This window comes from Eulemur rufifrons, chromosome 3 (assembly GCF_041146395.1).
Source record: "Eulemur rufifrons isolate Redbay chromosome 3, OSU_ERuf_1, whole genome shotgun sequence".
Taxonomy (NCBI): Eukaryota; Metazoa; Chordata; class Mammalia; order Primates; family Lemuridae; genus Eulemur; species Eulemur rufifrons.
The window spans coordinates 35,499,937-35,515,223 of NC_090985.1; the positions used below are offsets into that span (position 1 = coordinate 35,499,937).

At 40.8% G+C, this 15,287-nt stretch overlaps 1 protein-coding gene across 4 annotated transcripts in view; it reads left to right on the forward strand.

The window, feature by feature from the left end:
* Positions 1-15,287, forward strand: part of ASAP1 (ArfGAP with SH3 domain, ankyrin repeat and PH domain 1) — a 272,495-nt gene that overhangs the window by 211,209 nt on the left and 45,999 nt on the right. For all 4 annotated transcript variants that reach the window (XM_069465971.1, XM_069465972.1, XM_069465974.1 and 1 more), the window contains 7 exons: positions 1,268-1,355; positions 3,545-3,593; positions 8,465-8,628; positions 10,526-10,659; positions 12,462-12,553; positions 14,310-14,496; positions 15,061-15,146. In XM_069465971.1, coding sequence (XP_069322072.1) covers positions 1,268-1,355; positions 3,545-3,593; positions 8,465-8,628; positions 10,526-10,659; positions 12,462-12,553; positions 14,310-14,496; positions 15,061-15,146 — 800 coding nt within the window. The remainder of the gene's footprint in view (positions 1-1,267; positions 1,356-3,544; positions 3,594-8,464; positions 8,629-10,525; positions 10,660-12,461; positions 12,554-14,309; positions 14,497-15,060; positions 15,147-15,287) is intronic.

A 15,287-nucleotide genomic window follows, 5' to 3' on the forward strand; every position in this document is an offset into this window, starting at 1 on the left:
TTTGTGTCTTTTGTCATTGAAATTACAGAGGGAGAAAGATCTTGAAAACGGTCCAGAGAGCATGAGAAGGTAAACAGAAATTAATTTTCCAATGCCCATGATTTAGGCAGAGAGGCGCAGCATGTCATTGAAGTTGTCTTGATCATAGGCCATCTCTGTTGTTTAGGGCTTTGATTGGTTCACTCATGTGACTTCTCTCTAACCCCTCCCCTTCTTTTTTCCGTAAAAAATTTACATTCACCAGATGGAAATGCTCCTTGTGTGGAGATTTTCAGAATCATGGCTGTCAACTGAAGCAGTCATATAGGTCCAACTGAAGAGATTCATTGCTTACTTCTGCAAGCTTCCCATGTTCGAGCAAAGTCCAGCCCAGGCACATGGACATTTCACTCTTTGATGAGCTTCTACAGGAAGCAGAGATCCTAGCATCGGCCAATGGCCGGCATGTGACCTTGGACGATGCAGGCAGGAGAGCAGGAAGAGTTTGACCAGAATGATTATGTAGGGAGACACCTTAAGTTAGCTTGACTGTCTAGATACTATAGGGTCTGTTTTATGTGTGTGACCAAGAGATTTGCTTATACATGATATGAAATCCTTGTTACTAATTTTCCCTCTCTCCAGATGTTGGGGCTCATTAAGCATTGCCTCACAGGTAGTGTAATTGTCTTGTACTTCTGAGTGAAGTCATTTTGCTTTGCAACCAAAACTTGAATTCAGGGATAGCTGGGACATGAGGTTTGGAATAATAGGTTACTGGGGTCATTTTGAAAGAATAAATGAAATATAGCTCACCTATATTTCACAATAAGATATAGTATTAAAAATGTCAACTGGTTGTACTTAGATATGACTAGATTCCAGAAAGGTACATTTCCATGGTCCATGCCTCCTCTTCATTAGAAGTGAGGTACATTATTTTTAGTTCCATTCTAATTAATCTCCAGGATACTTATGCACAGTTAAAAGACATTTAGGAGGGCACCTAATTTTTTTTCCTTCTTTAATGAGATTCAGAATTCTAATGGGATAAATAAGACTTTACTAAGTTTACAAGCTTACATTTGTGGACAGAACCTTACAGATCTGGTGTCTTCTTGCAGCTAACTTGGAGCAATGTCCAGATGTCTGTTTTCTTCACTGCTAAACACGTATTCTTGGATCACTGGCCAGGCCTTGTGAACTGCACGCCTGTCCTGTGGGGCACTGGACCCGCAGGCAAGAGGGTAGCACTGCATATAACTTCCCCGTTTTCGCTTTTTTCCAGTCCAACAGGCAACCAGCTAAGTTGAACCTTCTCACCTGCCAGGTGAAACCAAATGCCGAAGACAAGAAGTCTTTTGACCTGATATCACGTGAGTCCTTTCTCTCTCTGAGTCAGTTACTGTGGCTTCTGACACCTGCACATTTCCATTCTCTGGGTACTAAAACAGCAGCTCTTCCAAGCCGGGCTCTTCAGAGTTGGCACCTGAACAGGTTCATATTATTCCTGCATATGCAGCTCTAGGAAGATCCCTCAGGTCTCTTAATTTGCACTGAGCCCTCCTGCAGTAATTGTCAGATCTGACCAACCAGCAGTAGAATAAAATCTAGATTTGTACGTTGAGCTAGACCAATGATGACTGTGAGTACATAGCTTTATTCCCTTGGAGAGATTTTTCTAAGCAGGTTCCCATTTGTCTCTTAGATCTGCTGAATCACAGTCTTTGGTGTGAGGGCCAGATACAGGTTTCTTTTTTTTTTTTTTTTAAGCCCCCTGGTGATTCTAATGTGCACCTGTGGTAAAGAAGCACTGATGTAGATCTGGAAATGCAGGTGTGCCGTTGTATGTATACAGCTAATTTGCCCAGAGTTCTATCCCTGTAAAATCAGGCACTTAAAGGAAAAAACATTTTTCTTGCTTCCAAGCAGAACTGCCTTCAGACTTCATGAACTGAGGGCACTGCATTCCATCCCTCTCTTACTTCATGGTTGAGAGATTCCTTTTCTCTTGTGGTAAAGGAACGTAATGAGCCCACCTACCCCATAGCCTGTGGCCTGTATTCCCATAGCGTTGAGAGTGGGGGTGGGAGGGGATGTTTTCCCCCTGGGCCGGCTCCCTGTGCCTGTGCTGGTTCGTGTGGCTGCACTTGCTGACCCACACTGTAGCCAAGTGTGCACCCCCTTTGTAAAGAGAGAGGATGGCAGTGCCAGGAAAGTGATTCTCACAAATATCCTGAAATCTTGCAGCACTGACCTTAAGTGCTCTTCCTTCTGTATCACAACCCAGCAAGCCAGGCCGACAGCCAAAGTGCATGATTGATGTGTAGAAGCACAAAAATACTTTCCTGCCCCTTGAAATCCTTTTGATATAGTTGTATGAATGGAAGCTCAAAAACAGTCCTAACTTAAAAGATTGAATCAGTCATGGGGCTCTTTATGCAGTCTAAGCCAGATTCTCTACAACATCTTAATAAAATTTAGATTCCCCTTGATTTTCATGACCAAGAGATTTCTTAGGTTATTGATAAGAAAAAAATAGGAAAAGTTGGAATTACTATGTGACTTCAAAAAGCCAAGAACCCCTAGATTTGAGAACCTGTAGGTTCTGACAATAATAGTTGTTAGTTATAGGGCATCTATTATGAGTGCTTTATATACAATATTGCTAATTCTCACAAAAACCCTATCACTTTCCCATTTTACAGAAGAAAAAATAAGGCTCAGAGAGGTTCAGTGTCTTACACAAGGTCACACAGCAGTAAAGCAGGGATTCAACCAAGGCTGTCAGTTGCTGCTACCCATGGTGTGTTCTTTGACATACACGCCATCTCTCTCGCCAGGGAGATGAGGGATACGATTGCCTAACCTGCAGCAGTCACGCAGGAAGTGCTTAGTAAATGTTAGTTTGACCTGAGTATATTGAAGCTCTTTCAAAAATCCTGAATTTTAACAAAAAGCTTCCCTCATTATATACCTGCCTGAAATATCCAAGTTAGACCACCCTTTCCCTTACCAGGGTAGCAGAGATTGAGCCTTTCGTTCCTGTAACCTGGTTCAGCTAGAGAGTAGCTCTGACATCTGAGGCACAATATGCCTAGTGCTGGAGCAACCCTGTGTGTTAAGTGTCAGAGTGAACAGGGGAACAGTGAATGAATCATTTCTGAAAAGGAGATTAAAAAAAAAAAAACATAACATGGTGACAATCAAATTTAAAATGAAAAAGGAAATACTGAATTCATAGTAGGCACTCCAGTTTCTCATGGAAATGCATTTGGATCAGATAGAATCTTCCCCCTCTTCTTACTGCTTTTTCAAAAGAGGTACCAGATGTGTGTATGGTATTTATGGTTATTTTTTTATATTCCTATTATTGCAGGTAAGAAATATAATACAGACAAAATGAATTGTGTAGCTGCTGAAACACAATGGTGTAAAACTAAAATAATACGAAAATCCTACTTATACTGTGTTTTTATTTTCCCTGAAACTTTAAAAATCTGCATTATAGCTGAAGGTGCCCTGCTTTCTAAGGTTGCACTTACTTTTCTTTTTTGTATTTTAGATAATAGGACATATCACTTTCAGGCAGAAGATGAGCAGGATTATGTAGCGTAAGTAGTTTTGAAATAACGGTACAATGCCTTGGATTGAAAAAGTGTCTCTCTGCTGTGCAAGATACCTTAATGTTTTCATTAGTAAGAACTACTCCCCGTGGCTCCCCATGTTGCTTTCTCACCTCTGGGGTGTCACTTGTGGCTCTTTTCTCTGTCTATGGTGTTCAGTCTTGTCTACTCAGTAAACTCTGGTGCCTCCTGTAGGATTCTGCTCAAGCCTCACCACCCCTGGGCTTATTGCTCCCCCCTCTCTGCCCAAGGCCTCTTCACACCCCCTGTGATCCTCTGGAGCACATCAGCCCTCTAGAGACCGAGAGCTTGTTACAGGCAATGACTGTGCCTTATGTACCTTTTAGTCACATCACCTCTACTTATGAAGGGCTCCCTCAATGTTTAGTGGCCAAATGCATCGGCCAGTCTACCTGGATACTTGGTTGCTATTAGCAGAAGAATAGGAGAGCCTGGTGCTGAAGGAAGAATACTGGCAGGTACCTTTTACTGGGGTGAACATGGCTCAGTTAAAGGGAGCCTGGTGTCTAAGGAAGGACCAGGTTTGGTATCACATATTCCTGGGTTGGAATCCTCACTCACCTGACCAGGTATGCAACTATAGGCAGCCCCAGCGCCGCCCTCCCCCCTGCCCCCTTTTTAAACATTATCCCTGGTCCTGAGCCATCTTCATTCCCCTTTCCTTCCTGTAGATGGCCCGGACCGAAAAAGACAATGTGTGACTATTAACATTCTCAGCTCCTTGGGAGAGGGACATTTGTGTTAAAGTGGGCAATTACCTTTTTTGTAGTGTTCAAATATTTTCTAATAAATACTCGAGGTAATTTGCACCAAGTTTCATGAACTGTCAAGCTTTCAGTCTCATCAGTGGCACACACTAAATGCTGTTTTCCTTCCTTAATGATTTTCATAGAGCCACGGAATTCTGTTACACACATTGCCTTATACTTACCTCTTCTCTCTCTTTCTCTCTCTCTCTCTTGCTTTCACACACTCACACTCTGGAGAATTTTACTCTTTCCGCATCTCAAAGGAGAAACGATAAGGGGTCAGAAAGAGAATAAGACAGGGGTAGTAGAAAGGATGCAGAGTTGGGAGAAACAGCTAAAAAAAAAAAAAAAAAAAAAAGAAAAAGAAAAAAGCTTAGAGAAAAGGAAAAGGAGGAGAAAGGTCCAATTAGCTGTTCATTCCCTGAATATTTAATGAATGCTGACTATATGCCCAGAACTGTGCAAAGCCTTGAGAATACAACAGTACGTTAGCTGGAGCCCTGCCCTGAAGGAGCTTGGGCTTTGCTAGAGGAGACAAGCGATATGACGTGGTGTAGATGCTAAGTTGAAGGACAGAGGGGGCCACGTGCTGGGGACACAAAGGCATGACTCAGGGCACATACCTTCTTGTGTTCTTGGGGCTGTTGCTCATAGATAATTTCCTAGAGGAAGGTAAACCTGAGCTGACTCATGAAGTTATGAGAGGTTATAAATCCATTCCAGGTAGGAGGTTCTGGTGGCCTAGAAGCAACAGGGTGGAATAGGAAGGAAGGGATTGGTGGCTTGATGTTAGAGGTATAGAGCTGGCCGATTGGAGGGTGACTAGAAATCACATGAGAAAGGGAGAAGTCAGTGGGCTGACTTTCCACCTACAAATTCAGAGAGAGGTAATATTTCTAATAAAAATAGAGATCTTACTATGCTGAATGCACATCCTGACTTACTAATCCTCACAACCCCAGAGAGTAGGGACTTTTATCTCTAATTTGCAAATGAGGAAACAGGCACAGTGTGCCCATGGTCACAGTCCTAGAAAGCCTGAATTTGAACTCAGACGGAATTCCAAAATCACCTTGGCATACTGTTTCCCCTTCGTTGATTTCTCTTTTTCCTCCTTCCCCCTCCTCAAAGCCCTAATTGGAAGAAGATAGGTGAGCACTTCATGTGAGGCAGGGACCATCCACTTTCTCTTGTCATGATAATCAGAAAATATATATTTTCTGTCAAACCCAGGCATTCGATATTGCATTTACTCTTATGATTTATGAGTAATTCAGTCCCAGTTTTAAAGAATTATTGGTTTCCTGCCTGCAGGACTTAACATTTTTCAATAAAAGGATTGCTTGGTCCATCCTGAAGTTGGTGCATATTTTTCACTTGAACTCTGTTTGGGTGCTGGTGGTAAGGGGACTTTGGTTTCGGTGATGTAGGAGGGAATGGCAGTCCACAACGAACGCACGTGCCCTGGAGGGGAGCCTCAGTTCTTCATTTACCTCCAGGTTATGTAGAGGCAATTTCACTACTTCATTGAGTTTTTTTCTCATGTGAAACTGTCCGGTGAAATTAAACAAAGAAATTCCTTCTCACCGAGGAAGGAGACAGACGCAAAAAGAGCCAGATGCATGTTTAATGTCAGGCCAACTTGGCTTCCAGTCCAGGCTTTGCTGGAATTGGCTTTTTTTTTTTTTAAGACACAGGGTCTTGCTACGTTGCCCAGGCTGGACTCGAACTCCTGGGCTCAAGTGATCCTCCCACCTGAGCCTCCAACTAGCTGGGACTACAGGCACATGCCACCATAGTTTGTGACTTTTTAGCGTTATGCAGTTCATCTGGCTTCAGTCTTCTCATCAGTAAGATGGGAATTATTTACCTCACTTGCAGGGTTTTGAGAGGATAAAATGTGTAAAGCTCCTAGCACAGTGCCAACTTATTTTTTATCTTGTAAAGATCAAAGTGACTTTTAAAGTATTCAAATACAATTATGCATTGTTTCTTATACTTCTGGGGTATGCTTGTTACTCTAAAATAATTTAAAAGTTAAAAAATATTGTCAGAAATGGTTGCTTTGATTCTTGACCCTTTTGAAAGGTAACCATTCCATTCTACCAAACTTAAATTATTTCCTCTAGAAAATCATGCTTTAAATATGTATTTTCTGATTATCATGACATCTTTATTTGTCACAAGCTCCTGAGTAAAGAGGCAAAAGGAAGGAACTCTGAAAAGGGGTCGACGAAAGTGTTTTTTTATCCCAGTCTGGTCTGACACAATCCAGCTGCAGGGCCTTGGGCAAGTCATGTAACTTCCCTGGGCTTCAGTTTGAGGCTTGTTGAAGGATTCTGCAGTTTGAATATCCCTTACTTGAAATAATTGGGACCAGAAGGATTTCAGATTTCAGATTTCAGATTTGGGTTGCTCAAATGTATTTCAAAAATTCTAAGTACTTGGTACATAGTAGATACTGGTCAATATTAGATAACTAGATGTCATACATAATGCTTGGAGAAAGCAAAGCAGAGACTCTGTGGTCAAAGTGAAAAACCCAGTAACATAACTGCTGCTGATAAAGTGCAGTTACCAGTTCTGTTGAACCCAGTGTCTTGAATTGTTTTTAACAAAAGAATTTCTAGTTTCTAACTTGAGACTAAATGATGGGGAAAAAATACTATTTAATCTAAAAGATATCAAATGTCCACCTCACCAGTTCCTAGACAGTTGGTTTTGAAATGTTTGGTTTTCTACATCACAGAAAAGTGAAGCTGTGCGAGCGTGTTTCTCACTACATACTGAAGGTGAATGCCACCTAGAGTCAGAGGTGTGACTTGCATTCACATACTCCAAGAACGTAGTTTGGTTTGGTTTTTAATTCTCTTCCTGTCACTGTTACTTATTCAAAACCTTTTGCAGACAATACTTTCTTTCATATCTATTCCATCTTGCAATATACAAAAAAACAGAGACCCAGTTCTGAACCTTTGTATTATCTGTTAAGAGCAAACATTAGCTGTCTATGCAGTAGGTAAGAAAAAATAGTGATTTGGAAATATTTTTCATTTTCTTTTTAAAAAGTAAATTTGGCTTTTTCCCCCCTCATTCATAAAAGTAATACAAACTCCTTATAGATTTGAAAAATTACAGAAAGTCACAGAGGTAAGCAATCCCTCTAGCAATTTTTTTCCCACAAAAAAATCATTCAGAAACAACCACTATTGACATTTTGGTGAAATTCTTTCTAGCCTTTTTTCCCCAAACAGAAATATATAATATAAACATACATTTAAATTGAAGGTTATATCATATAACAGGTTTTTCTCCTGTTTATTTTACAGAGCATTTTATTGTGAGCATTTCTCCAATGTCATCCAAAAATTATTTGAAAACAAATTCCAATGCCTATTTAACTGTTCCACTTTGTGGTTATTTCACACTTTATTAATCATCCCCCTGTTATTGGGTTTCTATGTTGTTTTAGTAGCAAGGGGTTATTTTGTTTGGTACATGCAGTGGTCATGTGCATATATAATTAGCCTGCACCATTCATTTCATATTATAAATGTCGTCATGTCTCCGTGTTAACATGCCTTTTTCATATGCAGAGATTTTTATGGCTGCTAATGAAATATCTCTTCATTTTCACTTTTAAGTGTCCCCACTGACATGGACTTCCAGAGAACAGATGCCATTTGCTAAACTCTCTTTCCTGCCTGCTATCCATTTCTCATTTTTTGCTCATCCTTCCATTGGGTTAGTCCCTGATTAGTCCTTTCCATTCTGGCATTCCCCTTACGCTGTCTGCACCGAAATGTGAGCACCTTGGATATTCATCCAAGTCCTCAGTTACCTTGGTTTTTACTTTTCTCTTCTGTTCTTCTCATTCCTCTCATTTTCTCCTATGTGTTGCTTTCCATTTTTTAACTCTTACTTTCCTTTGAGTTTAATTTCTTTTATATTCCCTCACTTTATTGCTATTTTGGAAGGGAGTTTCTCTTTTGGAAGTTCTTGGTGAAAGTAGAATTTTTGCAGTGGAGGGAGAAAACAACAGCCATGCTCTTAATAAAGGCCTTCTTGCTCTTGTGTTTTTGATAACAGATGGATATCAGTACTGACGAATAGCAAAGAAGAGGCCCTAACCATGGCCTTCCGTGGAGAGCAGAGCACAGGGGAGAACAGCCTGGAAGATCTGACAAAAGCCATTATTGAAGATGTCCAGCGGCTCCCGGGGAACGACGTCTGCTGTGACTGTGGCTCGTCAGGTATTTGTCCTCATACTTGAAGTGGCCTGTTAGACATCCTTTCTCTTCCTGAAGAATATAAAATGAGCTAGTTACATAAAAGCCTTATCTCCTATGGGCCGGGCGCGGTGGCTCACGCCTGTAATCCTAGCACTCTGGGAGGCCGAGGCGGGTGGATTGCTCAAGGTCAGGAGTTCGAGACCAGCCTGAGCGAGACCCCGTCTCTACTAAAAATGGAAAGACATTATATGGACAACTAAAAATCTATATAGAAAAAAAAATTAGCCGGGCATAGTGGCGCATGCCTGTAGTCCCAGCTACTCGGGAGGCTGAGGCAGTAGGATCGCTTAAGCCGAGGAGTCTGAGGTTGCTGTGAGCTAAGCTGACGCCATGGCACTCACTCTAGCCTGGGCAACAAAGTGAGACTCTGTCTCAACAAAAAAAAAAAAAAAAAAAAAAAAAGCGCCTTATCTCCTATGGACACACTTAGATACACGACCCATATTCCCAACGTGACTATTCCCACCGCTAAGCTGTTCTTACCTATGCTGTTTTCTCAACCTGGAAAGCTCCCACCTGCTCTCCTAAATGGTCATCTGCCAAAATGCTGCCTTTCCTATAAGGCCCAGTTAAATAAGCACCATGAACATTATGGGGAGAGCAAGGGACATGGAGCGCACATTTTGAGTCACAGTCTGCTACTCTCAGTCTGTACAATCCATGCTGAGTCCCTTTACTATTCGGATCTGCAGTTTCCTCATTTTAAAAATGGAGTAATAATCTTCTTGTTATTAGAACTTAATGTAATGGGGCATATGAAATTAACTGACATGTGATACATGATTTTCCTTCCTTCCTGTTCAGTGAAACCCGTCCTAACCTCTATACCACATTGATGTCACCTTCTTTCAAACTTCCATTTTCAAATAGCACTATATGACCTAGGTATTGGCAATAGCTAACATTATTGAGTGTTTCCACTGTACTGAGGATTGTACTAGGTGTTTTGCTTACATTATCTCATTGAATCCTCACGGAAGCTCTACCACCGTTTTATAGATGAGGAACCTGGTTCTCAGAGAGATTGAGTCATTTGCATAAGGTCACACAGCTAGTGGGGTCAGAACAGGGATGCAAACCTGGTGTTCTTAGGTACTATGATGTACCTTTTTATTTCACTTGTGAAGCTAGACTTCTCTACACAAGATAACCATGAGCACCTCAGCGAGAAGTTTTCTACCATTTTCATGTACATGTGTGATAGTGACTTACAGTGTGAGGGAATAGCAGGCAAGAGGTAAATGCTCAGGTATTGACCAATCAGAATGAAGCTTGACACACAGAGAACCCTGATGATTTTAGTAACACAGAAGTAATTGCTCCCACTGTTCTGGAGCCATTGGAAGTTGTAGGAAAAAAGCCTTAGGTCACTGAAACGTGGTGTTCAGTATTTACAGCTATCTTATTACCAAGAGGTGCTTATGGTGAAGCCATAACCAAGAATGAAGGGCTAACGTTACTTGTCACTTGAAGGTTAATGATAGTGGTAGAATCCAGTCCCTTGTGAGCAGTACTTAATAGACTTTCTGTCCATCGCTGTCAGAGATGACAGTGGTGACGAGAGAACATCTCATAAGTTCCAAGGATGTTGCATAGAATTTCTTAAGAAAGAAAAGCCTTTCTTACGTTTTCACAAGGATAAAGTGCTTAATTTTTCTTTCACTGTAGTTAGTTTCCAAAGGGAAACTTTTATAAGAGCCTCTTGGCTAAATCACAAGCATCCTTTCTTCGAGTTAAGTCTTTCCTTCATAATAATTCTTAACAAGTTTTACTACTACTGTTTTAGTTTCTTCTGTGCTGGGCCCACTAAAATCAGATTATCTTGTTTGTTTCATCGTCTTCAAAATTCTTTCCACAGAACCTACCTGGCTTTCAACCAACTTGGGTATTTTGACTTGCATAGAGTGTTCTGGCATCCATAGGGAAATGGGGGTTCATATTTCTCGCATTCAGTCTTTGGAACTAGACAAATTAGGAACTTCAGAACTCTTGGTAAGTAGTAACCTGTACTTTAGAAGAAAACTTTAAGTGTATTGTCATGAATATGTTTAATATATTTCTTTGGGTTTTTGTTTCTGCTGAATGCAAATTCTAATTCCTGGATTTTATGAATTTGCATGGATATTAAAATGTAACTTTTGTGGTATATAATGTTGACTATTTCTATTTCCTATTTGAAGAAAGAGTAAATCATACATTTCTGTAATTAGCTCAGTGAAACTAGCTCTTTTCTTTTGGGAGGGGCTTTTTCAGACTGCCTTTTTCTTTATGAATTAGTTTTCATATGATTCATTATAATAGCAGTTAAATGTTCACATTACCTAGTGGCTTATGTTATTAAAAATAATGACTAACAAGTTTTTCTCAATTATATTTTTATTATTTGTAAACTTGTAAAAGTACACACGAATTAGAGGAGTGGCCTGTTAACTACTGTCGTAAAACTGGATATTCTTTAACCCATAACTCCCTTAGTTAGTAGGGGAAAAAATTCGTGATGTTGTATTGTTTAGCTTTATAATACAAAAAACGGTTGTGAACACTTAAACTTGTTTTTCTTTAACCCCTGCCCTTTCTGTCATGGTTCACCCAAATTTGGGGCCATCATCAGGTCCAAGTTAAATTGCTCCCTGCAATACACCAGGAAAAGGAAAGGGAGGTCCACTTGGCATCTCCCCATGATGCCTTGTGGTCATGAGTCCTGTCTTGCATAATTTTAACCCTGGTGCACTGTGAGAGCTTCTCTGTACTGGGAGTCAGATGTTTTATGTAAAATAGGACTCCTCAGACAGAGGCTTTCCCCTGAGCAGAACCTGAGGAACCTGGCCTCAGAAAAGCTGAAAGTCTAGCTTATTACTGGCCTTCGGTGAAGAAAAGTACCAAAAAGTCAGGGCAATTAGTCACCCGGCTGGCAGCCCTGGGCATCTGACATCCATTAAGCAATGATGGCCTGTCTTGTGTGGACAAGACACTGTTTTTCATTTAGAAAGTAGGAAATTGTCCCGGCATGGTGGCTCACACCTGTAATCTTAGCACTCTGGGAGGCTGAGGTGGGCGGATGGTTTGAGCTCAGGAGTTTGAGACCAGCCTGAGCAAGAGCCAGACCCTGTCTCTACTAAAAATAGAAAGAAATTATATGGACCTCTAAAAATATATATAGAAAAAATTAGCCGGGCATGGTGGCACATGCCTGTAGTCCCAGCTACTTGGGAGGCTGAGGCAGGAGGATTGCTTGAGCCCAGGAGTTTGAGGTTGCTGTGAGCTAGGCTGACGCCACGGCACTCTAGCCTGGGCAACAGAGTGAGACTCTGTCTCAAAAAGAAAAAATAATAATAAAATAAAATAAATAAAAACATAAAAAAAAATAGAAAGTAGGAAATTATCACGCCGGTACTCAACTCCCTAATTCACTTCAGGATTATAGAGAAAAGGCTGGGACCTAACACTTGAAATGCATTCTCCTTCAGTGCAGAAATGGTGTTGCTCCAGCTCCTTGACTTGTATTAACAAAACCCAGTTTGATAACTGGAAATGGGAAAGTCCAAATCCTAAACACTTGCTGTGCGATAAACCCAAGAGTTTCCCCCAAAGACCTGATTGTGTGACTGTTTCTTTACATTGATCCCAAAATTACATGAATGAATAGAGCCCCTTTAGGACAAATTTGTTGACCGAATGGCTTGTCTTGTAAGTCAAATGAGGGAAAATACATATTTAGAAATCTCAAAAGCAAATAATGGGAAACTTTTAACTAGTAGTAAAGAGCTTGCTATATTATGTTTTGTTTGTTACAGCTGGCCAAGAATGTAGGAAACAATAGTTTTAATGACATTATGGAAGCAAATTTACCCAGCCCCTCACCAAAACCCACCCCTTCAAGTGATATGTAAGTATTTCTAATATATTGACTTTTACCATTCTGTAATTGTTTTTCTACCCTCTCAAAAACCTTCTTACTTTCTTACAGTATTTTTTCCCAGAGGAAACCCCATTATCAGGGAAAGGTACAGCAAAGAGAGTATTTTGAAATGTATTTCTGGGATGCATAGATGCTTTTCACCATCACCTTCCTCTAGGTAGTTGCAGCCGAGCACCCCTGTATGGAGCTTAGATCTTCATGAGGCAGGTGTGGCTGGAGGGATCTGAGCAAGAGGGAGATGCGTAGGAGGTGCCGTGTGAGATGAGATGGGGCCAGATCATGTAGGACTTGGAGATCATAAGATGTTTGGGGATTTTACTCTAAGTGTAATTGAGAGGTTTTAAACAGGAGTGGCATGATCTAAATTATATTTTAAATGATGAATCATTTTAGTTCAGTTGTTCTTAACTAAGGGTGACTTTGCCCCCCAGAGGGTATTTGGCAATGTACAGAGACATTCTTTTGTCACAACTTGAGCAGATAATACTGGCACCCAATGGGTGGAGGGCAGGGATGCTGGTAAACATCCTACAATGCGTAGATAGGACAGCTGTCCACAATAAGAATTATCCAGCCCAAAATGTCAGTAGGTTTGAGGTTGGGAGACCCAGCTGCAGCTGATATGGGAGGGACAGGCTGTACTGGTGGTGGAGGGCAGGTGGAAACAGGTTGGAGAGAAGCTGTCACACCAGATCCCTGAGAGGTGAAGATAAATCGGACAAAGGTGGTAGCAGTGAATGTGATGAAAGTAGTTGAATTCTCAATATATTTTGAAGGGGGAGCCAAGAGGATTTGCTGATCAGTTTAAATATGAATGTTTAAGAAAATTGTCAAGATGACACTCAAGGTTTTTGGCCTAAGCATCTAGGAAGATGGACAGTACCGTTAACTGAAACAGAGGAGAGGAGAGGACCAGGCTTGAGGTGACAGATAGGGAAAATTGTCTTTATCAGCCATAGGACCAGAATTGTGGTATCCAGATTTTTAGAGAAATCTATTTTCCACTCTCCCTATTGCCCCAATGTCAGAAAGCCTTTGATTGCCAAGGTACGGTCCGCTGAGTGCACAGAAAGAGCCACTTGAACTGAAATAAAGAAGCTGATTCCACAAGAGAAGAAAAATGCATCCCACCCACTCAGACTCTGGGCAGGTCCTCTGTGTGGTCTCCTGCTCCCATACTGCAACCTCTGCAGGAAAGGTGTTCATCTTTTTCCTTTGGCAGCTCAGTGCTTGGCCTGTGGGGTTGCTTTAATGACAACCTTTCTGAGCCTCAGTTTCCTCACTTATAAAACAAGTAGTTATAGCAGATGACAAAAATCCTTTCCATGAAGCTCTGAAAACTTTGAATCGGTCTTTCAAAATTTTTTAACTTTTTAAATTTCTTCATATATTTATACATACCTGGGTTTGAAGTATTTATAAATAGCAAATTTCTCACATTATTGGTCAAGGTGAAAAAGAAATCTGCTGTGATCTATGTGCCTGTTAATTTTGTAACTGTATATATTACCTGCACATACTAGTAAATATATAATCAATTTCTTCGTTCTGTCTCTATTGGGGTGACTTGGTCTAAAGCCTGGTTTGTTTGCATATTGAAAAGAAGCATATCTGAATTAAAATACATCTTCTCAAAGAGAAATGATTGTCAGAAAAATGTAGGCCTTACTCAGCACTTAGAAAATAAAAATTCTTTGTTCGTTTTGTTTTTGTTTTGTTTTAGGACTGTGCGGAAAGAATATATCACTGCAAAGTATGTAGATCATAGGTTTTCAAGGAAGACCTGTTCTACTTCCTCGGCCAAACTGAATGAATTGCTTGAGGCCATCAAATCCAGGGATTTACTTGCACTAATTCAAGTCTATGCAGAGGGGGTAGAGCTAATGGAACCACTGCTGGAACCCGGACAGGCAAGGCCTCACTAAAATTATAGAATAAAAAGTAATGTGTGGTGGGCGCGGTGGCTCACACCTATAATCCTAGCGCTTTGGGAGGCCAAGGTGGGAAGATTCCTTGAGGCTAGGAGTTCAAGACCAGCCTGAGCAAGAGCAAGACCCAGTCTCTACTAAAAATAGAAAAATTAGCTGGGCTTGCTGGGGCATGCCTGTAGTCCCAGCTACTTGGCAGGCTGAGGCAGGCAGATCGCTTGAGCTCAGGAATTGGAGGTTTCAGTGAGCTGTGATGATGCCACCGCATTCCAGCCTGGGCAAGAGCAACACCCTGTCACAAAAAAAAAAAAAAAAAAAAAAAAAGTAATGTGGAAAGTCAGTGTAAAAGATGATTTCTTTCATAGTAATGCCATACAATGAAACTCTTATACATTGGATGACCATGTCTAAATCAAGAGGGTTTGAGAATGAAAAGGAGTGCTCTTAATAATTACTTGGGGGCAACTGACGTAAATGAAGCTGCTCTAAGCAAACAGGACATACGATCACCCTATTTATGCTTATCCTCCCTCTTTCCCTTTTTAGGAGCTTGGAGAGACAGCCCTTCATCTTGCAGTCCGAACTGCAGACCAGACATCTCTCCATTTGGTTGACTTCCTTGTACAAAACTGGTGTGGTTTTTGTTCTTTCTGTTGAATTACCTGAATATGCCTAATAAGTTAACACTAATCAGTCCTATGAGCAGTCTGGATCAGGAATTGGCAAGCATTTTCTGTAATAAGCCAGATAATAAATACTTTTGGTTTTGCAGG